This window comes from Acanthochromis polyacanthus, chromosome 3 (genome assembly GCF_021347895.1).
Source record: "Acanthochromis polyacanthus isolate Apoly-LR-REF ecotype Palm Island chromosome 3, KAUST_Apoly_ChrSc, whole genome shotgun sequence".
Classification (NCBI taxonomy): domain Eukaryota; kingdom Metazoa; phylum Chordata; class Actinopteri; family Pomacentridae; genus Acanthochromis; species Acanthochromis polyacanthus.
Window position 1 is genome coordinate 20,457,863 of NC_067115.1, and position 23,253 is coordinate 20,481,115.

Below are 23,253 nucleotides of genomic sequence, written 5' to 3' on the forward strand. Positions count from 1 at the left end.
GAAGAGGAAGTGTGATGGTCTGGGGCTGTTTTGCTGGATCCAGGATCAGTGACTTGTACAGAGTGAGAGGAACCCTAAACCAAAACAGCTACCACAGTATTCTCCAGCACCATGCAGTACCCTCTGGTATGTTCCTAGTTGGTCAGAGGTTCATCCTACAGCAAGATAATGACCCAAAACACAAGTCCAAGCGACGTCAGAACTGCATTAGAAAAAAAAAGATCAAGATGGTAAGCTTGAAAACATGGAGTGTCCAGCACAGTCTCCAGACTTAAACCCCATGGAGCTGGTTTGGGATGAACTGGACAGAAGAGTGAAAGCAAAGCTACCTTTAAGTGCCACACATTTATGGGAACGTCTGCAACAGAGTTGGGAAGAACTTTCTGAAGAATATTTGATTTCTATTGTGGAAAGAATGCCATGAGTGTGTTCAGCTGTTATATCTGCCAAAAGTGGCTACTTTGATGAGTCAAACGTTTAGAATATATTTTGGTTTTTGAATAGATTTTTTTTTTTGCTTCATTTACTTGTTCTATGATTTCATTTCCGAATACAATGAGACATTAACATACAGCATTTCCAGTAAAAAACTGGAAAAATTGGGGTGTTCTATTTGTACTTTTGACTGGTAGTGTCTGAAGTGCTGTGAAGTGATTTATGTTGTGAATTGGTGCTATATTAAATGAACGGAATTGTTTTGGCCGCATGATGAGGGACTCACACAGTTATAGGCACAGCATGCACTTTAAATGTTGTGGCTGATGTGCCTCAGTTTTGTATTAAATGAGTTAGAGAGATCTCCAACACTGAAAAATATCAATAGAAATCAACAATAAATCTGAGACAGTCTAGTCCAATCTCTCTTCGGTAGCTCAAACCTGTGCTGCTAGACTGATTGTAGATACATTTGTTGTGTGTGTTGCCTTCACATTCTATCTATTTTATAGTGCAGATTCTTCTTACTTGTAAAGAAACTAAATGCAGACAGAAAATGTGAAATGCAGAAACTCAGACCTTCAGACAATGGCAGTGACTGAAAATGTTTTTCATGTATTTAATCTCAAACACAGTTTAATTGCACTTTAAACAAAAAAATCATACAGTACACAAAAAATGATCCAACTTCTGTTGTCCAGTTTGATTGTTTCATATACAAACATGATGTGTTTCTGTTACAATGTATATGTCACAGGCCAAATTAGAATCCAGGCAGATTTAGAATCCACCTATAGGCAGAAATGGTTGTTGTAAAGATTTCAATTTTGTTATATCAATAGCCTGTATATTAGATAGAATAACCCTAACCCTAACCCTAACCTTCTAACAGGATTTTGGTATACAGTATATGAAAAAAACAACCCAGAAACTACTACTTTTTATTTTGCCAAGTGTTGAGGACAAAGTTGACATTACTTCTAAAGTAATTATTTACCTTGTATCTAAAACCAAATTTCAAGGTACATAATGTTAGGGAAAACAAATAATTACATTAACAAAGCATATCATATTCAAAGCCCTTCAAATTTCAATCTCGCCTAGGTGAAATCTAAATTCTAATTCTGCCTAGGTGGATTTAAAATCTGCCTGGATTCTAATTTCGCCTGTAACATATATATCAATTAAGGTCTCTGTGTTTACATCGACAGAGTGGCATATTGTGTGGATATTTGACATGAACAAAGATAACATCAGAGTTTCTCATCCTTGATCTCTGGACCCTACATGGATTCATATATTAAGCAGTTGAGGCCATAGATGGTTTCTAAGACACCTGAACAACGTGTCTGACATGAATAAACTACAGTATGTCATCATTTCCATCCACAATCTTTTCAGAGTTTCTCTGCCTCATTCAAAATGCTGTACAATACAAAGGTGACTGCTTCAAGGACAACTTAGACCTTTGTTCTCTAGAATCTAACAGATCAGAGACTATGGAAACAGGTTCACGGGATAAAAAAGGTTGAGAAACCCAGAGTTTCGTTTTCAGTGATATTTTCTATATAACTCTACATAAATGTTCAGACTGAGCAGCACTTAATATCAATACATTAACAACATCTCATTGGCAAAAATGGCTGCTTGATGTAAAAGAATTCACAATAATTCCTCAAAAGGAAACACAAAAGCTTTTGAAATTTGGTTGGCATCGGAGCCACGCTTAAATCTCTTCATCTTAATCTGCTTTGCTGTCTTTTTCTTTCTCTTTGGGCTTGTAAACATGGCTCTCTGTTATATTACATCTCATAGTGCAGTAATTCAAATATAAAGCATGTTTCAGAAGTATCGTTGACATTTCAGAGGGAATTCACACAATCCCAATAATTGGTTATTGTGATCCCAGCATTGCAAAAAAAATAAAATAAAATAAAAATGAATAAAGCACTTTCTGGTGATGCTGTCTGACTCGTCAAAAAACATCCTCCATGGCTTTACTTTCCTTCACATTTTACTTTTTTATATCCTAGTAAATGCCAAACAAGCAAACAGACAAGCAGATCCAAACATACAAATATACACAAATGCAAACTGAGTGACATCCACTGCAGAAAAGGGCACAAAAAAACAAAAAATAATCACAACATGTAGGCATTTTCCACCTTTTTGCATTACTGCGGTGTTTGTTGTTAGATCATATCCAACTTTTCCAAATTTTTTTAATTTTACTCTGTTTAAAGAAAATAAATCTAGAATATACATTTGACTAGTAGCTCACTTAATCCTTACTGATTAGTGGTAACTTCTTAAATACTGTAATTTCTTTATTTAAAAAAAAGACCAAATATAACTAAAATATGCTGTTGTAAGTTAATATGATTAGAGGAATCATACGGTCAGCTGGTCAAATACTTACATGTCTGGCTTTTATCACCAAAGAATAGGTCAGCACAGTGTTATGACATAGTTCCTCAAATATGTTCTGAACTGAGGACATGAGAAGGACTTCAGCCCCTCATTTCATTTCTCAGTTTGTCCATTCTCAGTTAATTTCCCCTCCTTGCACCTTAGTCCTTCTGAGATGTGACGTGAGGGGAGACAAATCAAGGCAACAGGCATTAAAAAAAAAAAAAAACCTGCTTTGGAGCTGTCAGTTTAAAGCAACATCAGTGAAAAATGACATGCGGCTCAGCTGCATCATTTGTCCATTGTTTTGTTACAGACTACTGCTAGGTTTTTTTTAAAAATATTTTTTGTTTAAATCTGTGTCAGATGAGCAGTACACTTTTCACAACAACTTACAGTTTGCTTTTTTAATTCACAAACATGTATAGATGTGATATTTTTTTTAGAAAATTCATTTTTACACACGTGCTGTGAACTACAAACAAGGCATGACACAAAAAAAGAAATATACAAACATAGAGTAACATATATTTTGGGTGAAGGATGTAAATTAGACATACATCCGTGGTTCCTTTCGACGTATTTTGTATATTTCAACCGTGTCACATCCCAGGAAACCTTAAAAAGTCACCTGTGTATCCTGGTTCCTCCAACAAGCCTCCTCTATTCTTAAAATGCATTTCATGAATTGTGACATCTTTCTGTCTGGATGCTGGGATGAAGGACAGAGGAGACACAGTGACTGAAAATAGAGAAATAAGAAGTGCCCCTGTCTCTTCATGGTGCCTGATGAATCTATGATCCCAGACATTATCTTCAGTGTCATATTTAATGCCTGTGTTTTTTCACAGGATAGGTACTGCTGAAAAACAACTAACAAGCCCTCTGTATTGAAGTCCACAGTAATATTATACTCCATGTTTGTAGTATTGATGACATAGTGAACTATGTCCTGTACAATCTCCTTATGTTCAATGTGATCTCTGCTTTAATAATGTAGCATTTCCTGTGATGTAATACTGCCACCTTCGGCACTGACAATTTTAGATTAATTCCATTTGTTTTCATGTAGCAGCACATTTGTCATAGGTTGTTGACATTTAATACTGATGTTCCTTAGATGCTATTTACAACATTTTAACCTGACAATGAACCAGTCTTAGATTCATTCATTTTTAAGTCAGACCCATCATTTACAGTCATAGATACTACAGCCTCTCCAGTGTGTTGTTGTCTTGGATTGCGTGAATTTCTGTGCAGACACGTCCACACAGGTTGAAATGTTCTCTCTTTTAACATCAATGTGTGACGAGCAGAGCTCTGCGAATGTGCGTCATGAATATGCAGATTCTAGAGGAGAAAATACGTAGCCTGGAGAATGGTAAATGGTAAATGGTCTGTATTTATATAGCACTTTACTATACCTGCAAGGTACCCAAAGCGCTTTACATGATACGTCACATTCACCCATTCACACACACATTCACACACTGATGGCGGTGTATCTGGTGGAGAAACACCAGATGACCATTTCATCGATACTGTCATATCCACAGGCTCTTTAGTCAATGCATACAGACTGCAAAATCTCCCGTAAATAGGAAGAAAGGATTGTTGAATCTGAATGCACCTTTAGTATTGAGAAACCGCCCATTTTGCTTCATTATTTCACTGGTACTAAACACGCTGTATCATTGCAGCAGAATTAGGTTTTATCAACTGTTGGTCTTGGCTGCATATGTGCAAACTCCAGTCAATAAAATGTATATTGTGTGATTATCTGAACAGTCACTGCAAATAGGAGTTTCTGACTACATTGTGAGCAGCACATTTTTGAAAATGTAGCTACATTTAAGACCAATAAGAAGCTGTAGCACACTGGTCAGTGTTTCAAAAAAATATATATAAGCAGTTTAATTGAATTATCTGTGTAAAAATATACTTTTTAACAAGAGAATTATTAGAGCAGCTGACACAGTGATACGTATTTAGCACTGTCACCTCACAGCTAAAAGATCCCTGTTTTGCTTCTTGGCCTGGGATCTTTCTGTTAGGAGTTTGCATGTTTTCATTGTGCCTGTGTGGATTCTCACTGGATTCTTTGGCTTCTTCCCACAGTCCAAAGACATGCTGAGGTTAATTGGTGATTCTGAACTGTCCGTAGGTTAGAATGTGAGTGTGCATGGATGGATGGATGGATGGATGGATGGATGGATGGATGAATGGATGAATGGATGGATGGATGGATGGATGGATGGATGGATGGACGGACGGACGGACGGACGGACGGACGGACGGATGGACGGACGGATGGATGGATGGATGAATGGATCATTTGAGCTTGATACAGCTGACATGCTATGAATATGTGCTCCTTTGTTCATGTCCCATTACCATCTACACAGATACACATACAGTCAAGTCCAAAATTATTCACACTCCTTGAAATTTTGACTTAAAGTTACTTTTTTCAGTTTTTTTTTTGTTGGATTGGAAATGACACAGGCTTCTCCCAAAATATAATAAGATGATGTGCAAGAGGCATCATTGTGGGAAAAAAAATCTAATTTTTTTCCAATATTTCTTATTATCTTTTGGTGGGAGCCTGTGTCATATCCAATCACAAAAAAAACTTGCTGGTTGAAAAAAATAGTAACTTTAAGTCAAAATTTCCAGGGGTATGAATAATTTTGGGCTTGACTGTATATACCAATTCTTATTCATCAATTCAGTCTGGTGCCGCACTGGATGGTAACATCTCCTCATAGGCCAGCTCCTGCTGAGCACCTTCAGGTATCATCCTCACACTCACACTGCCTCCATCTGTGTTGCTTGGGTTCACACGGAACTTTCTGTTAAGTGGGCGTATGGCTCTGAGGAACTGCCTCTTGAAGGTTTCACTGAGGATAATGTAGAGGAATGGATTGATGCAGCTGTTAGCGTAGCCCATGCTGATGGCAATGTTGTAGGCATATGAGAATGCCAGGCTTGGCTTCTGCACTCCGAGGTGGATGAGTTGGAGGATGTAGTATGGAGCCCAGCAGATGAAGAAAGCCAAGCAGATGGCCACTGCCATCCGGGTCACCTTCCTGGTGCGCACCCTCAAACTCCGTGGAGGCAGTGGTGCCACACTGGTGGACATGTGTTGCAGGATCTTGAAGAACGCCAGACAGATAATAGCCAAAGGTATAGCAAAGGCCAAGAAAAACTGGTAAAGTGTAAACCAATATGTATCAATAACTGGATCAGGCAGAAGGAGAGCACAGGCCACCAGGCCATCTGAGAGAGGCATCAGGCCTGCATACATCCAAACAGGGATGATGGTGAATAAGGACAGACCCCAGACCAGTCCAATAACCAGCGTGGCCACACCGGTTGTGCGGGCATACTTGAAGCGGATGGGATGGACTGTAGCCAAGTAACGGTCTAGGGTCATTGCAGTGAGGATGTAAGTACTGACGATCTGGCTATTGGAGTCGAGCGCAGTGATGACCGTACACATTGTGGCTCCAAAGTGCCATGTACCGTTGCCCAGCAACTGGTGGATGAGGAAAGGCATCCCAAGGAGAAACAGGAGATCAGCAAATGACAGATTTAGGATGAAGATGTCTGGGACAGTCTGCTTGGCGTGACATTTAGTCCTCTTCATGATGGTGTACATGACAATACAGTTTCCTATTATACCCAGAAAGCAGATAACTCCGAATATAACAGGGAGGATTGCACTGCGGTGAAGGGTCCGATCTACAACTGCAGACAAAAAGAAGATTGAGCAGCAGTTAAATATATGAATATTCTGAGCAGTTTCTACTTTTTTCCCTAAAAACTATTACACAATATCATACTGTGTTGTACAATGTGGTAAACTATGGAGTAGCAGAGTAATATGAAAACTTCACTTGTTGCTAATATTATGTAGGATCCTTTTCTCCCTCCTGTTCGAGGCTGCTGGAGCGACTGAATGTGGACATCACTGATTTGTGTATGTGTTTGAATGTGTTCTTAGGGGAAGGCAGAACCTTTGATATGATTGATATGACATTAGAAGTAAAGATGTCAAGATATGTGTAAGTGTGAAAGACAAAAAAATCTTACCAACCATATTCATTGACTATTTATTCACCCTTTTTACATTTACATCGATTTTAATTTTACTTTATGTGTATAATAATATTAATAATGATGATGATGATGATATGCAAATCTTTTACTATATCAGGCTGGTAAGTTAAGTCACTACAGCTTGAATTTGTGTAAAAACTATAGCTTGTATGACAAAAGGATGCCAAGTAAATTTAGAGACAGAATTTTTTTTAAAAAATAAAGGAAATTTTGGTATGTTTTTGATGTCATTTATCTCATTAAAGAACTGCCCAACAATGTTAGCTGCATAATTTTACAGGTCTACCAGTTGCTCAACCTACCTGTTGTTGAATTTGCACCGCCGATATAACAATTAGAGTCGTTAAAGAAATCCATGGGTAAAATCCAAAGTTAACAGGCTTGCTTTTAGTGCCTGTTTCCCAAGTAAATGCAGCCAATGTGCTTCTGAACTGCAGCCAAAATCCAGTCTTATCCTGCAAGAGTGATTCCAGATGTGCAATATCAATAAATCCGTTGCAGCCCAATCTCCGTGTCTCACTTTCTGAGCAGACCAATGCGCTCTGCGCTCTCGGTGATACTGACGAAGCTCCGTGCCTATGAGAGTATATCCCCTCGTCGTCCAGTGGCGACTGCGCTGCAGATGTCCATCAAACTGGAGGAGATTCAGACTAATTGACAGTCATGAGTGTGCGTCCGTGCGTAAAACATCTTTGGAGAGGTTTGGATCAAATGTCATAGTTCAGTGCGTTATCTCGAGGCAAGGGTAATGGGATTTTGTGCAAATCAATTCTCAAACAGAGGAATTAAAAAAGTCAAGAAGATAAAAACTTATTTGGGCACTGAAAAGTGCGTTTGATGATTTACTGATAAGAATTTAAAGAGGAGAACAGTGTTCCCAAGACTCAAAATAACTGCATAATGTATGTGTAAAGACCGCAGCTACACTGGAAACATATTCATTTCAACTGCGCAACACAATTTGGGGTCATTTTTGGCCAATACGCAAAATGTTTGTTGCCGTCTCTCCACATTACGCATCAACGCGTCGCCAGTTTCACGGCTTTTGGGCAGCAAAGTAGCAACAACTCACTAAACAAATAAGATGACTGAACATCGCAAATTTCCTGCTGGGTTAAATTACCAGCTCCAAACAGGTCGATTTCCAAACTATATCGCTAGATGGCCTTGTTACCCCGCATTCGGAAACACCACACGTCTGGTTTATCTGGAATGAATGTGATTATGAGGGGGGAGGTGTGTTCGGAAGATGCGCAAATGCCCTCATATAATGATTACTTTTGGCTATTCAAGGCAAACTAATGTGACATTCTGAAGTGAGGGTGAATCACGGATTTGTTGGCTGAAGATGTAAGAAACACGATTTTATATGGAGTGTGCCTCGTCTGTGTGTAAAATGTTCTAATTACATCCTGGGGTGTTTAGCATCTTGTCAAGAAAACTTGAAAAGTAACACTAATGCTCGCGAAATCCAGAATGTTTTGCTCTGCAAGGAGAAGCTCAGAGGGTGCTCAGAGAAATGGGTTTGTTGCTTCATTTATTATTACAGGATGAGCATCAGTGTGGACTAATAGGAGCATTTTGATGGTATGAGTAAAGCACATCTGACAGCTGAAGCACAGAATGAATACCAGAATGAAATGCTTCTGCTAATAGTTTAACATAATGAACAGCAAAGTCATAGTCCGACTATGGCTGTGATGTATGTGACTGTAGATATGTGTCTATTATCAGTGCGTCTGTCACCATATGCTCACATAAATTCCTCCTCTTCTTCTTCTTCAAGTTCTGGCAGAACAGATGCAGGACTGGCACATTCTGTTTCCTAATTTGGAGACAAACATTTTTCCTGTTCCAAGTCAGTGATTATCCAGTTTTACTCTCAGTTTATCAACCAGACAAGCTCTCTTCTGAGCCCACAATGACCTAATCTAATTTTTCTAATCTTTCTCATCACTTTAAACACCCTATTTAGAGACGCCTGCATCAAATTGTGTGACTTTTTTTCTCTCCCTTCTCGAATTCCACCTTTGCAGAGCCACATGACCCTGTGGCGTTCTGGATGCACTCACTGGAAAGAATTTTGGAAAGCTTTGCTTGAAATAGCTTTTTTAAAAGTTCTTTCATGTGCTCCCTCATTCCCTCTCCCACGTGAAACCCACTTTGCATCGACTTTATGACTTTTAGATGCTGTCATCTGTCATCAATGAGGATTTTCCCCCATTTGATGAGATAGAATCTGATGCAGATCACTGCATGTCAACACTTCATTAGTCCTGATGCCTCGATAGGCAGCTGAGCCATTCATAATGACATCTGGTCAGGAAGTCTATTTGTCTTCCTAAATAGGTATTTAAAGGTCCTTTTTCCAACTCTTCTGTAAAAATAAAAAACATTAGCTATCTTCCTCATTGACCTTGACTTTCTTTACTGTGTCATATAGGACCTCCTTCCATCCATCCATTCTCTACACACCGCTAAATCCTCATTAGGGTCACGGAGGGCTGGAGGCAATCCTAGCTGATTTATGGCGAAGACAGGGGAGACCCTGGACAGGTTGTCAGTCTATCATGTATCATCCACTAAACTAAAATTAAAATGCTCGTGCACTGTATATAGAGCCCTTATTTTAGCTACTGATGCATATTTTTTTCCAGCATCCTCAGCTTTAGCTATCTCTATTCAGCCTGAACATAGCAGAGGATCCACAGATGTAAAATGTTGCATTTCCAGTTTTTGAAAGGCCAAATTACATCAGTGACATCCCAAAAAAATGTCATATTTTCACACCATCCAGTTCAGCAGATGACTGTCCTGCTTGCTTTTACTGGCATAATGTTCACTAGCAGTAGGATCGAGGTGAAGTCCCTTCCATAAAAGCTCAGCAGCGATGCATCCTAAAATGTTTCCAGCAATTTTCAGCTGAACAACTTGTTTGGTAGAAAATTGCTGATTGGCAACAGTCACAGCATTCTTCCCCCAAGCCTCCCTGTGGAGATATTCTTGTCATGTCTCACTTGAAAAAGGCAGAGGCGCATCACTCTAGCCCAATCCTTGCTTGTGGTATCTCATGCTATTTTGTATTTTTAATAGGCATAATTACATTTTTCAAAGTTTTGCTGTCTTCACTCCGTAGCTCTGTGGCTGTGCACCTGCACTCGTAGAAAGGCCAGAAGATGCACCACATGATTGTGGGTCCATACTCAATTTGCATAAAATTATATAGAATTAAGGAGCAAGTTCACACCAGCAGATTATTGTATTTTTTCAGACTAAAATGATTGCAGTGATGCAGAAGTGCACCCGGTGTGCATTCAGTATAACTCAATATCACTCTGTTACTTTAAAGCTTTCTTGAAACAGCACACAGCTGTGATAATCCAGGGTGTGTGGTCAGTGGTAACAGACTTTAAACCTTCAGCCGTGAGAAGTTAATTAAAGTATTCTTTTGCAAAATGATGATGATACAGAAAGCTGTGAGCTGATTAGTTGGTGATTAGTTGGTGAACGCCTATTTAAATATGTATAACTTCTGTCCAACAATGCTTTACTGATTACACACGTGGACAAAATTGTTGGTACCCCTCAGTTAAAGAAGGAAAAACCCACAATTCTCACTGAAATCACTTGAAACTCACAAAAGTAACAATAAATAAAAATTTATTGAACATTAAATAATCAAAAACAGCCATTACTTTTGAATTGTTGATTAACATAATTATTTAAAAAAACAAACTAATGAAACAGGCCTGGACAAAAATGATGGTACCTCTATAAAAGATTGAAAACTATTTGACCAGAGTGACATGATTAACTCAGGTGTGTCATTTAATTGACATCACAGGTGTTTCCAAACTCATAATCAGTCAGTCTGCCTATTTAAAGGGAGACAAGTAGTCACCCTGCTGTTTGGTGAAAAGGTGTGTACCACACTGAACATGGACAACAGAAAGCGAAGGAGAGAATTGTCCCAGGACATCCGAAAAAAAATGATAGACAAACATCTTAAAGGTAAAGGCTATAAGACCATCTCTAAACAGCTTGAAGTTCCTGTGACAACAGTGGCTCATATTATTCAGAAGTTCAAGACCCACGGGACAGTAGCCAACCTCCCTGGACGTGGCCGCAAGAGGAAAATTGATGACAAATTGAAGAGACGGATCGTTGGAATTGTATCCAAAGAGCCCAGAGCAACCTCCAAAGAAATTAAAGGTGAACTCCAAGGCCAAGGTACATCAGTGTCAGATCGCACCATTCGTCGTTGTTTGAGCCAAAGTGGACTTCATGGGAGACGACCAAGGAGGACACCACTGCTGAAAAAAACTCATAAAAAAGCGAGACTGGAATTTGCAAAAATGCATGTTGACAAGCCACAAAGCTTCTGGGAGAATGTCCTTTGGACAGATGAGACCAAACTGGAGCTTTTTGGTAAGGCACATCAACTCTATGTTCATAGACTCAAAAACCAAGCATACGAAGAAAAGAACACTGTCCCTACGGTGAAACATGGAGGAGGCTCAGTAATGTTTTGGGGCTGCTTTGCTGCATCTGGCACAGGGTGTCTTGAAAGTGTGCAAGGTACGATGAAATCTGAAGACTATCAAGGCATTCTGGAGAGAAATGTGCTGCCTAGTGTCAGAAAGCTTGGTCTCAGTCGCAGGTCATGGGTCTTCCAACAGGACAACGATCCAAAACACACAGCCAAAAACACCCAAGAATGGCTGAGAGAAAAGCGTTGGACTATTCTAAAGTGGCCTTCTATGAGCCCAGATCTGAATCCCATTCAACATATGTGGAAGGAGCTGAAACATGCCATTTGGAGAAGACACCCATCAAACCTGAGACAACTGGAGCTGTTTGCTCATGAGGAGTGGGCCAAAATACCTGTTACAGCTGCAGAACGCTCATTGACAAATACAGAAATCGTTTAATTGCAGTGATTGCCTCAAAAGGTTGTGCAACAAAATATTAAGTTATGGGTACCATCATTTTTGTCCAGCCCTATTTCATTAGTTTGTTTTTTTTAAATAATTATGTTAATCAACAATTCAAAAGTGATGGCTGATTTTGATTATTTAATTTTCAATAAATTTTTATTTATTGTTACTTTTGTGAGTTTCAAGTGATTTCAGTGAGAATTGTGGGTTTTTCCTTCTTTAACTGAGGGGTACCAACAATTTTGTCCACGTGTGTACATATCAGTATCAAGGATAACACAGTTTCCTTCAACACTCTTTTGGACCAGGAGGGACACAAGTGAGGGCAAGCTGTCATCACATTTGCATCATATGGGATGGATGGAAGAGAAAGATTCATGTGTTTAAATCTGTTCAGCTGCTTTCATAAGCACCTCCTTTATTGGAGTTTTAACGAGGTAAAAAAAAAAGGGTCTCACGGATGTAATCCTCACTTGGTTGTTGACATTAAGGCTATTTGGTTTGGATTTGTATATATATTTATCCCTATTTCTTTATTACGTCATTGTTGCACTGCCTGCTCTAAATTGCTTTTTAATTGCCCCACTGGGGACAAATAAAGTTTTTTCAATCTGAACCTGAAATTTTTGTCTTATGAGTTTTTACTCCTGTGTCCACTTGTCCTTCTCTGCCCACATTAAATCACCATGATGCCATTTTACATTTCATACTCCCAGTTCTTTGGAAGTGCTCTTGTGTTTTTAGGACTCTGCCTCTGACAGGTTTGTTCCCTGAGCGCTGTCATCCATGAGGAGGGCACAGGGGAATGACAGAAATATTGTCAGTAGTCTTCCAGGTGGAAACCTGCCATGCATGTGCATCAGCCATTTCAGCATTTCCAAATTCCCTTGGAAGTGAAATGTCCATTATAGCTGTTGTGATTAACTTGCAAGCAGAACAACAAAACTGTAGGTTCATGCAACTGTAAGCTCAAAACACCTTTTGTTGGGACTAGAATCAGGAGATTAATTCTTGTAGATATTCCGATGCATGTGGCATGATGCTGTTGTTGTAAATAGTTAAATAGTAAATAGCCCCAGTGGTCCTACTGTGAGTTTATTTGCTACTTGATAAGGTCTTCGCAATATTCTTGCAATCTCAGAAGGAAAATGGAGAACACTTGATTACACCCTGAAGAGGCTTTTGTGCTTCTCTGAGTGTGTTGTATACCAGCTTTATTCTAACATATAAAAGCGCAGATTTTTAGGATTTCACGATGAAATGAAACAGCCATCTGAATAAAGGCTTTTAAATTTTATGCCAGAAAAGTGCTCTGTCTTTCTTTCATTTTTTATTCTTTTACTCTCGTGTCCTCCGCTGAAGATCGACTTTATTATTGTTTGAACTTCTGAGCAATCAGATAGTTTGTCTTAAAGTCTTTTTGTTGTGGTTTGTTTGCTTTTGTGTGTTTGTACTCTACTAAAGCTAGATTTCGAGACACATATTGGAGAAAATGTTTGCTTGTTAAAATAAAGCTTTCAAATGCAAATACATTAATACATCTTGTAAATTTTGTGCAATTAATCAAGTTTTAATTTTTACTCAAAGCTCCAGAATACATTATGAATATGTAAACTCAATTGTGATTTCTGTTCAATATCCTGTTTACTTTTCGCCTTGTATATATATAATTTTTTGCACTATTTGACACTTCGACTTATTTATTTTGCTTTTTTCTATTGTCTGTATTAAATATGCAGACAATGGAAATTAAATAAAATACATAAAAACAAAGTTTGCTCACAGGGAATCCAGGGATTTCTTGCTCTTGTTTGGATTTCATGTATATTTTTGGTATTTCTAAATTAGTTAGGTAGTTAATAATACTGAGGAGACTTCATATTTACTAAGGTCAGGAAAAGTTGTATTATATATAGTCATCTGTAGGATATTCTTCATTACTATTTAAATTACTCAGGTAAATTATCGGCATAAATAACAAAGTGGGGGCCTTAACCTCAATATTTAAGCTTGTTTGTAAAAATCCTAATGCCATCCTAAAATTTCTGCTGGAAGGCGCTTAGCATTGGACAAGCTATAAAAACAGTGACTTGACTTAATAAATAAATGTGCTTCTGCTCTCATGTGATTGGCTAACTACTGACAGGTCATGCTGTAATTGGCTGAATGAGCTGAGCTCCACCTCTCTGACTGCAGTTCATTTTGCACAACAGACAGGAGTTTTCAGTTTGTATGAGCTGACTGCTGCAGGGTTTTTGTTTTAAAGGGTATAACTGGTCCTGGCGACATCTTCTATCATTTACTTTTTATGTAATCTCCTAAAGGTGTTTCCAGAGTGTTTCTTCATGGAGGCCATCACTCTGTTGGACTTTGACAGAAGATGAACTGAGTTTCAAGTGTGGAACAGTTTTAAAGGTGAGTAGTCTGTCATTGTGGGACTTCATTTATATATATATATATATATATATATATATATATATATATAGACATAGATAGATAGAGACATAAAAGAAGAGAGAAATCAGACGCATGGTTCTAGAAAAATGTCTGGTTTGGTTCATGGTGCTGCTAGTTCATAGTAAATGCTATAAATATACACTACCGGTTGAAAGTTTTAGAACATTGTTCCAGTTTTCTTATTGGAAATTATGCATGTTAATGTCTCTTTGCACTCTGAAATGAAAGCATAGAACACATAAACAAATTAAGTTAAAAAATAAATTGATTTAAAAAAACAAAATGTATTCTAAACCTTTGGCAGATGTAACAGCTGAACACACTCGTGGCATTCTTTCCACAATGGAAATCAAATATTCTTCGGAAAGTTCTTTCCAACTCTGTTGCAGAAGTTCCCATTAATGTGTGACACTTGTAGATTGCTTTGCTTTGCTTTAAATCTGGAGACTGTGCTGGACACTCCATATTTTCAAGTTTACCATCTTGATCTTTTTTTCCTATGGTATTTCTGACATAGGGGCTGCACAGTGACGTAGTGGTTAGCACTTTCGCCTTGCAGCAAGAAGATCCCCGGTTCAAATCCCGGCCTGGGCCTGGGATCTTTCTGTATGGAGTTTGCATGTTCTCCCTGTGCATGCGTGGGTTTTCTCCGGGCACTCCGGCTTCCTCCCACAGTCCAAAAATATGCTGAGGTTAATTGATGACTCTAAATTGCCCGTAGGTGTGAATGTATATGTAGCCCTGCGACAGACTGGCGACCTGTCCAGGGTGTCCCCTGAATTCGCCCGAGTCAGCTGGGATAGGCTCCAGCACCCCCTGCGACCCTAGTGAGGATAAAGCGGTGTTTAGAGAATGGATAGTTCTGACATATCTTGGACTTTGGGTCATTATTTTTGCTGCAGGATGAACCTCTGACCAACTAGGAACATACCAGAGTGTACTGCATGGTGCTACAGAATAATGTCGTAGCCTTCTTGGTTCAGGGTACATCTCACTCCGTACAAGTCACCAACCCAGACCATCATGCTTCCTCCTCCATGTTTGACAGTTGACAGATGTCACACACTGAGGAACCATACTGTCTCCTCCTCGACGGCGTACAAAAACTCCTGTGTGATGAATCAAATTTTGATTTCAAATTTTGATTCATCAGTCCATAATACCTTCTTCCAGTCTTCAGTAGTCCATTGGTGGTGTTTCATGGCCCAGGCAAGCCTCTTTTTCTTATTCAACATCTTAGCAATAGCTTTCTTGCTGCAACTCGACCTTTCAAACCTGTAACTCCATCTTCTCTTCACAGTTGAAACAGAGACTTCTTACTCTGACCACTATCAAGCTGTGCTTGAAGCTTTTGTAGTGTGAGCATCTATCACCAAGCTGTTTGCTCTCAGAAACTTGTCTTCTGATTCTGTTGTGGCTTTGGGTCTTCCAGACCTCTTCCTTTCAGAGTTTCCCCCAGTTTCATAGTGCCTTTTGATATTGAAGGAAACTGTACACACTGACACCTTGACTTTCTTCCCAATTTCTCTGTCGAAAAGACCTGCATTTTAAGTGTTTTGATGGTCTGTCTCTCTTCTGTTGCTAATTACCATAGCGAGGGTCAGGGCTGTTTTGGCAGTAAAAGGGAGACCAACACAATATTAGGCAGGTGGTCATGATGTTATGCTTAACTGGTCTATGTTGATATGCAAGATCTACTTTACTGCAGATGCACTAAGTTTAGCTTAAGACTTTTACCACAGGTGCAAAATCTAACAGCCTTTTCTATTTGTTTTGGTTCTTTCTTGCAGAACAGATCTATCCTGAAAGTTAATTTAAACCTTTATGCAAACCTTGCCACTCTATTGAGCTGTCATTTACTTGCAGATTTTTGGCACCATAGCGAGACAAGAAATCTGGAGCATCCTCCTCCAACTTTAATCTCATTTTCCTACTGAGTAAAATATGAAGCACTGGGTGTTTAAACCTGACAATACTATTTCCACTTTCTCTGTCCGAGAAATAGACAAGTCCGTCATTTGATGGTCTATAATCTGTCAACTGCTTGTTCAGCTAATATCAGTAATGAAAGAATCAGTTCATGTCAGTGTTCCATCTTTGCAATAAAGGTCATTAAGGATGCTGTGTCTGTGTCAGGAGGCTTACAATTGCAAAAACGCTTTTACAGTTTAAAAAAACTTGGCAAAAGATTTAAGAGAAACATATGTTTATGAAGAAACACATAACAGAAAATTAATACCTGTTCAAGTATTAAGCCACCATCCCAAAAAAGACACATGTCGCTGTCATTTAGTGCCTTTATAGCAAAAAATCAAATGGCAGTTGAGTAAAAACTGCACAAGGCTTGTGCTTCAAATCAACTGGGTATTTGATATGTAGAGATGTTGATATTAGAGGGTAGACTTTACTTCTTCAGGTTAGTGCTATGGTGTAAAAATGTGCAACGCTGTTAGACGCTGTATTTTTATCACACTTGATGTCATAGAATATACAGCAGAAGAGTGGATTTTTTGATTTTTGTTGTCTTTACAGCCACAGCATAATTATAGCAAAACTGTCAGACTCACTACTGTAGTTCTCCCAGTTAAGCAGTCAGACGTTGTTGTAGCAACCACAACACTTGTAATGTGATGAACTGAAAGCTGTCTGAATCAGTGCAGAACTTGAAGTGTTGTGCGTTTGTACTGAGATGTGAACGCTTAGCTTGATTGAAAATGTCAACAAACTACATAATTAGTGATTATGAATCTTTAAATTGAACAAAGTGGTCTCTGCACACCCACGCACAGTTAGCTTAATGTGTTTGTTTGGCTTGTTTTAGTCACTGATAGCAGGGAAACCAACATGCGTCAGTTTGTGTCTCTGTCTGTTAATTACTAACTTGTAGCATCTGCATAGCTTCCAGCAAACAAAATTCTTCATAGTAAAATTATTGAAGCCTGCTTGAGAGAACTGCCAGACTTTGTGTATGTGCATTTCCAGATCATATCACTTGGGGCTGTAAAGAGTCTTTGGAGAATCTTTTATTACAATTTCCCCCCTGTAGCCCAGATAGAGCCATTTGTTTGTGACTGTCATCTTCGAGGGATTGTTTTGTTGCCAGGTTAGATTTCTAGGATAAAAAATGAAAAATCAGTGGATTAAAAAAACAATCACTTAAACGGTATTTGTTCAGTTTCAAGAATTTTGAATTCCTTATTCCAAATTCATTATTTGGCGATTTTTAAATATGAATGTCCCCCTCATAGATGTGCAAAGATGTTATTATAAAGTGTAAATCATATACTCGCTCATACTGCATGTGAGAGTTTTATGGGATGCACTTAAATGCCTTTTTAGTCTGAATCACCCTGCAAATACTTCATTTTGCTGCTTCTGTCGATCTATGAAATCTAAAGAGATTTCTATGGAGTAAAAGTATGGATCGGTCTGGTAATAAATTTCTATATTCTTTAGATTGATGGGATAAGATGAAGCAACAGAGTTTTTCCTTAGAAGAATAAAGTGAGAAATCGTGATAATTTCACACTGCTGAGCTTTAATACTTTTTCAATTGAAAAGTAGAAAAATCTTTGAAGCGAATACCTGAAGCTCCAAGTCAAAGAAAAGAGCAAGACGGTCACACCAGGGAAGAATATTTTGGTTTTATGTTCACACTACAAGCTTCAAAGTTACAAAATGCCCAAGCCTGGCCTGCTACATTGTCAGTGGGTGAAACTGTTGCTTGACCACTCGCTGACTGTGGTTCAAAGCATGGACAGGTTTAAATCGTACAAGAAAATGGCTGAGCAGAACAGAACAGAAGATTGGGGCTGAGAGAAAGGAAGTGAAAATGATGAAATAAAAACACATGACTGGTTGGCACTTTACTGCGTAACTGGAGTACTGAAAAAAGTTGTGCCCAGCTCAACTTTGCTTGGTCATGTATGAGTGCCGTCACCTAGAGAAAAGTGTCCGGCATCAGTTTGTAACTTCATATTGTTGGCTTCCATTGAAGATGACTGGTAGATAGTTGAATATTCCATCAGTAATCTAAACACACCAGTTAGACCAGCTCAATCCTTAGTAGCCAAGCGTCCAGTTACTTTTCAACCCCTGCGATTTGCATAGTTTAAGTCAAAAAATTCTATATCACACACACAATTTTTCGAATACTGGTACATTGAAGTCAAATTGCAGGTACTGAACCACAGAACCTGAGAAACAAGAACAAAATGTCCAAATTCTCGAGCATAGACTGTTTTGAGTGATTTCTACCTGGACTCTAGTTCCGGTATTTGAGCCCATTTAGGTTGAGTAACATGAAAAATGTAAACTTCTATTAGTGATGTGTAAAATATCAAAAAATCGAACAAGAGATGAGAACAAAATTTCAAATTTTGGAAAAATGGCTGTGCCTTCATTTCAGTATTGGTTAATGTTGGATTTAGCCCAGAGATATTATTCAGAACTGAACTGGACAGTTAACATGCACTCCCAACAGCCCGGTCAATAAACAGTAATTGAACTGGTAAATAGATTTAACAGTCGGCACTGCCAAGAAGTAAGCTATCATCAGCTGGTGTCCATTAAAAAACTTTTAAACTGAAACACAGGCAAAACTGGTTGAGAATACTTATTTACTAGTCTATATTCTACTGTACATGCTCTGAGTTCACCGTTAAGAGTTCAAATTCATCTGTGGAAGAAAAATGCTCACAAACGGAGCAAAAGTCACTGTGATGACGACACTGTTCGAGAGGAGGAGTCCCTTAGCATGTGAACGCTTATGACTTTTGTGAATTTCAGCATGAATTTGCTATGAAATACCTATGATCTGATCTGATCTTCCATATAAAAACATAGAATTTAATAACTGCTGCTCTTGTCTGAGCTCAAATAACCAGCTGTGGATCAGACTTTCACAGAGTTTAATTGGAATTACGGACCCTCCTACACTCTTTAGAAGATTGCTCCAGCTCAGTCATACTCTGATGTGACAGACTCTCTTCAGCTCATTTAGCATCTCATTGGTTTTAAGTTCTGGGCTTTGAGCTGCTCCATTGGGTGCATTTCCTTGAATTGAAGTGATGGTGTAGTTGTATTTACTTTCATATTTTGGGTCATTAAACTGCTCTTGCACTTCTACAAAGCCCCTTCTGCAGAACAAGCACCCTGAAATGATCTATATGCAACTCTGTGTTCTTTCCAAACGAATCAACCTTAGCTACATCAGTCCACAAGAGGAGAGAGGTGTTTCTCTGCAAACTTGTGATTTTTGGAAGCCTGCAGCTTCCTGCATATATACCAGGCTTCGTGCAACCCTTGCATCAGGTAGACTCATGACCAGAGAAGTTAACTGGCTTTACTGCTTTCTTTAAACCTTAAGCTGTTACTATGAGTTTTTTCTAAGCCTTTTTCTCTCACGTTTTCCTCCTCGTTCAGCATTCTGGATAACAGCCACTTTACTGAGTTGTTCCCATTTATAGACCATATGTCTCATGTTTAGGCAATGTGCAATCACAGCTTGATTCCTAGTAGTTACATTTGCTATGTTTAATTTGTGAGTCATCTTTAGTTTCTGGTTCTGTGTTTTTTTCTCAGTTCTGCTCACTTTCGATGCCATTGATGACAGTACTCAGGAGGATGAACCACAGTCTGTAAGAGGGCATACAGGGACAAGGTAAAGTGTTCGAGTGCTCTGGAATTAGCATATTTTCTGCATTATTTGCCATTATCTGATCTTCACCTCCATGTACGCATTGACAATTGACTGAGTAATCTGCATTAACCTCAGACATTTCCACTACCTGACATTGTGCTCTAAGTTGTGAGTCATACTTTCTTTGTGTCCTCAGTTTTTATGCTTTTGAAGTTCGTTCATTACAGATAATGAGCAAATGATGCCGGGGCAGGAATATTTTGTGATTCTCCTGTATTGGTAAGATAAATAGCAACCACCACAGAACTCAGTATTCAAGTCAGCATGAGAGTGAGTAGAACTGTGAAAAGCTGCAAATGAAATTATTGTTTTACTGTCAGCTTTGGTTATTAATTTATGGAACCCCTCTATTGAACAGAGAATTGCCTGGACAGAAAGTTAAGACCAATATAAGCATTTTTTATGCGGCAGTGTTGCTGCTTTCTGACTGCGAATACTTCCTGCACCACTTACCTGCAAACTCCCACAGCTGCAGTGTTATGTTATTTACTAACTTCAGTGGTCACTGTTTCCAAATGGACTTTTTTCTTATCGATAAAGTTTGAAAATGCACTGATGGGTCCATTTCATATTTCCATATTTACGTGAGCAGTGAAGCTCATGAAATATGGAACGTTTGTTCTCTAGATTTACCCAAAAGACAGGCTTAGCGCAGTGTTGCCACATTAATTAAGGATAAATTATTCTTGTGCATATGAAGTATAGATTATGCAACATTTTCCTTAAAAACAATGTATAGACTCATAGAAAACTAATTCCTCAGTGACTACTACAAGTGTGTGGTAGTGCATTTAATTGCAGACTTCACTCTTTATCTGTGTCTTAAGTTTTCCTTCTTATTTTGCTGTTCTGGATGCAGCAGGGGTGCAGCCCCAGTTAATAACAGCACACAAAGTGTGATGTTGAGATTTTACTAAATGAGGTTCCAGCGCTGTCCCTGTCTGTCCAACACGGTCTCACGGGGATTCGTGAAACTGTCACGTCAGTTTTTGTTTCGGTTTCGTGCGCACCAACACCATGTCATCATGTTTTTCGTGCCACTCACCACGAGCGAAACCCGCTGTGGTAATCACATCTGAAAGTGGTTTATACCGGCGGATTCATGACGATCTAAGCTGTCCATTGGCGTTTGCGGCCGCCGCCGCCGCCATTGCGACCGGATGTCTGGCGGCCGCAAACGCCGATGGACAGCTTAAATCGTCATGAATCCGCCGAATTTGCATAGGCAGTTAAAGAATGTCCGGTGACCGAAGTGGCGGCCGCAGCGGCGGCCGCAAACGCCGATGGACAGCTTAGATCGTCATGAATCCGCCGGTATAAACCACTTTCAGATGTGATTACCACAGCGGGTTTCGCTCGTGGTGAGCGGCACGAAAAACATGACGACATCGTGTTGGTGCGCACGAAACCGAAACAAAAACTGACGTGACAGTTTCACGAATCCCCGTGAGACCGGGCTGGTCTGTCAGGTTTATGTATGCAGGGCAGAGAGAATGGGCAGGATTAGAGATGGCTTTGCCGGTGTTCTCACAAAATCTGACAATGCGACGTCTTCCCGCAGGGTTGTGGGAAGACATGCAGAGATTTGGGACTGATTATTTGTGCTTTATAACATAACAATGAGAATGTGAGATTTTTCTTTTTGATTCAGTGCTTTGTTCTCACTACTGCTGTCATTCGCTCTCTAACTCCCTCAAGTAGCACTGTGGGCGCTTTCGCTTTCACTCATTAAACCAGAGAGGATGACCCAAGTGTGAATAATGCATTTACAAACAGCGGACTATTTTACATAATAAGTCCCTATGTGCAGGAAACATCCCAGATTACTGCAGAGTCTATAGCATAGACTATGTTCAGACTGTCTGCAGCCTAACTCTGCAAACATGCACATAATTTCAGAATTTGAGGTCTGGTGAGGATAACAAATGTGTGTTTTTAAAATGGGACAGATTAGCATGATGATCATTATCCCTCCCTGAGAAAGGTTTAAACCATGTAATTGTGATTTGAAATCTCATAATTACACAGCAAAAGACTGAAAATGTCCCATTCTGAGCTTTCTTTGTGAAGCCTACCTGCAAGACAAATGTCACTGAGATGGAAAGGATGTTGTCTATAAGGAAAGGACTACAGAGATGGAATCGACAGGTGAAAATGGTATTGACAGCACAAATGAAGTATGTTGTAGGGTAAATGTTTCTCCACCAATATTAAAATATCGGGTAAATGTTTGTCATATGTCATTTTTCACATGCTTTTTATTCAGGAAGATAATATGCGTCTTGTGAGGCAGGGTTGAACAAATGAGATGTATTCTCTCCCTTCTAGACCTATGTGGAGACCTTGAAACATAAAGTAATGTTTTTGGTTGTTTGGTAGTTTGGGTAGTTGGGCTTGACTTGCAAACATTGAAAAACAGCTCAACTTGGTTGGTCAATGGCAGGCTTATACCCACAATCTACATCTGATGAGTCACGCTATCTGGGTAATGATATCCAACACATCTTTGCATTTATACCTGGTATTACAGTGGGTTCTTGATTTCAAAATTGTGCCCACATTGTGATCCTTAAGTTCACAATATCCTAAATGTCCTGAATGTTTACTGTCTTCTCTTCTTTGTTTCTCTGTTTGTCTGTTCATAGATTTCATGTCTCTTTTCAGGTACATCTTGATTTATTTTGAAACTGTCATTCCTAGTGTGTCGCATGTGTTTCTATTTGTGTTCTTTTCATTGCTCGGATTAGTTTCAGCTATGTCTTGTCCACCCAATCAGTTCTCATTGTTTAAATGGTCTTGTCTCTTCATCTGTCTTTGCCAGTTTGTTCTGTTGCCTCTGTTTGCTACTTTTATGGTCTCCTGCCAGTTTCTCCGTCGTGCTCCAATGATCCGTGCTTTTGGGTTTTTTAAGTCCTGTGGATTTTTGGATTTAGTTTTCTTGGATTTTCTTGCTTCTTTTCTGGATGTGTCTTTCCCTGGATTACCAGCCCCCATTTCTTTCATTAAAGTATGTTCTCTTCCACAACCTGCCTATCGTATCAGCACTTGGATCTTAAGCTGACAAACCTGACAGCAGTTAGTGATTATGTTTCTTTAGAAGCTGGACACGGTGTATCGATTGCCTTGATGCCTGCTTGAGGCTACATCTACAATAATACATTTTCATTTTAAAATAGCATATTAAAACAAATG

General features: G+C 39.1%; 1 protein-coding gene across 1 annotated transcript; it reads right to left on the bottom strand.

The window, feature by feature from the left end:
- Positions 1–1,024: 1,024 nt before the first annotated feature.
- mchr1a (melanin-concentrating hormone receptor 1a) lies at positions 1,025–7,632 on the bottom strand. Its single transcript, XM_051945501.1, has 2 exons — positions 7,269–7,632; positions 1,025–6,594 (listed from the first exon to the last, which is right to left on the bottom strand). The coding sequence occupies exons 1-2, from the start codon at positions 7,321–7,323 to the stop codon at positions 5,573–5,575; spliced, it is 1,077 nt and encodes a 358-aa protein (XP_051801461.1). The 5' UTR covers positions 7,324–7,632; the 3' UTR covers positions 1,025–5,572.
- Between the last annotated feature and the right edge of the window lie 15,621 nt (positions 7,633–23,253).

Bases quoted from the DNA above. Each gene is read 5' to 3' on its own strand.
- mchr1a (XM_051945501.1), bottom strand. From the start codon at position 7,323: ATGGATTTCTTTAACGACTCTAATTGTTATATCGGCGGTGCAAATTCA. The intron at 6,595-7,268 runs GTAGGTTGAGCA...TTTTGTCTGCAG, and splicing joins CGGTGCAAATTCAACAACAG to TTGTAGATCGGACCCTTCAC.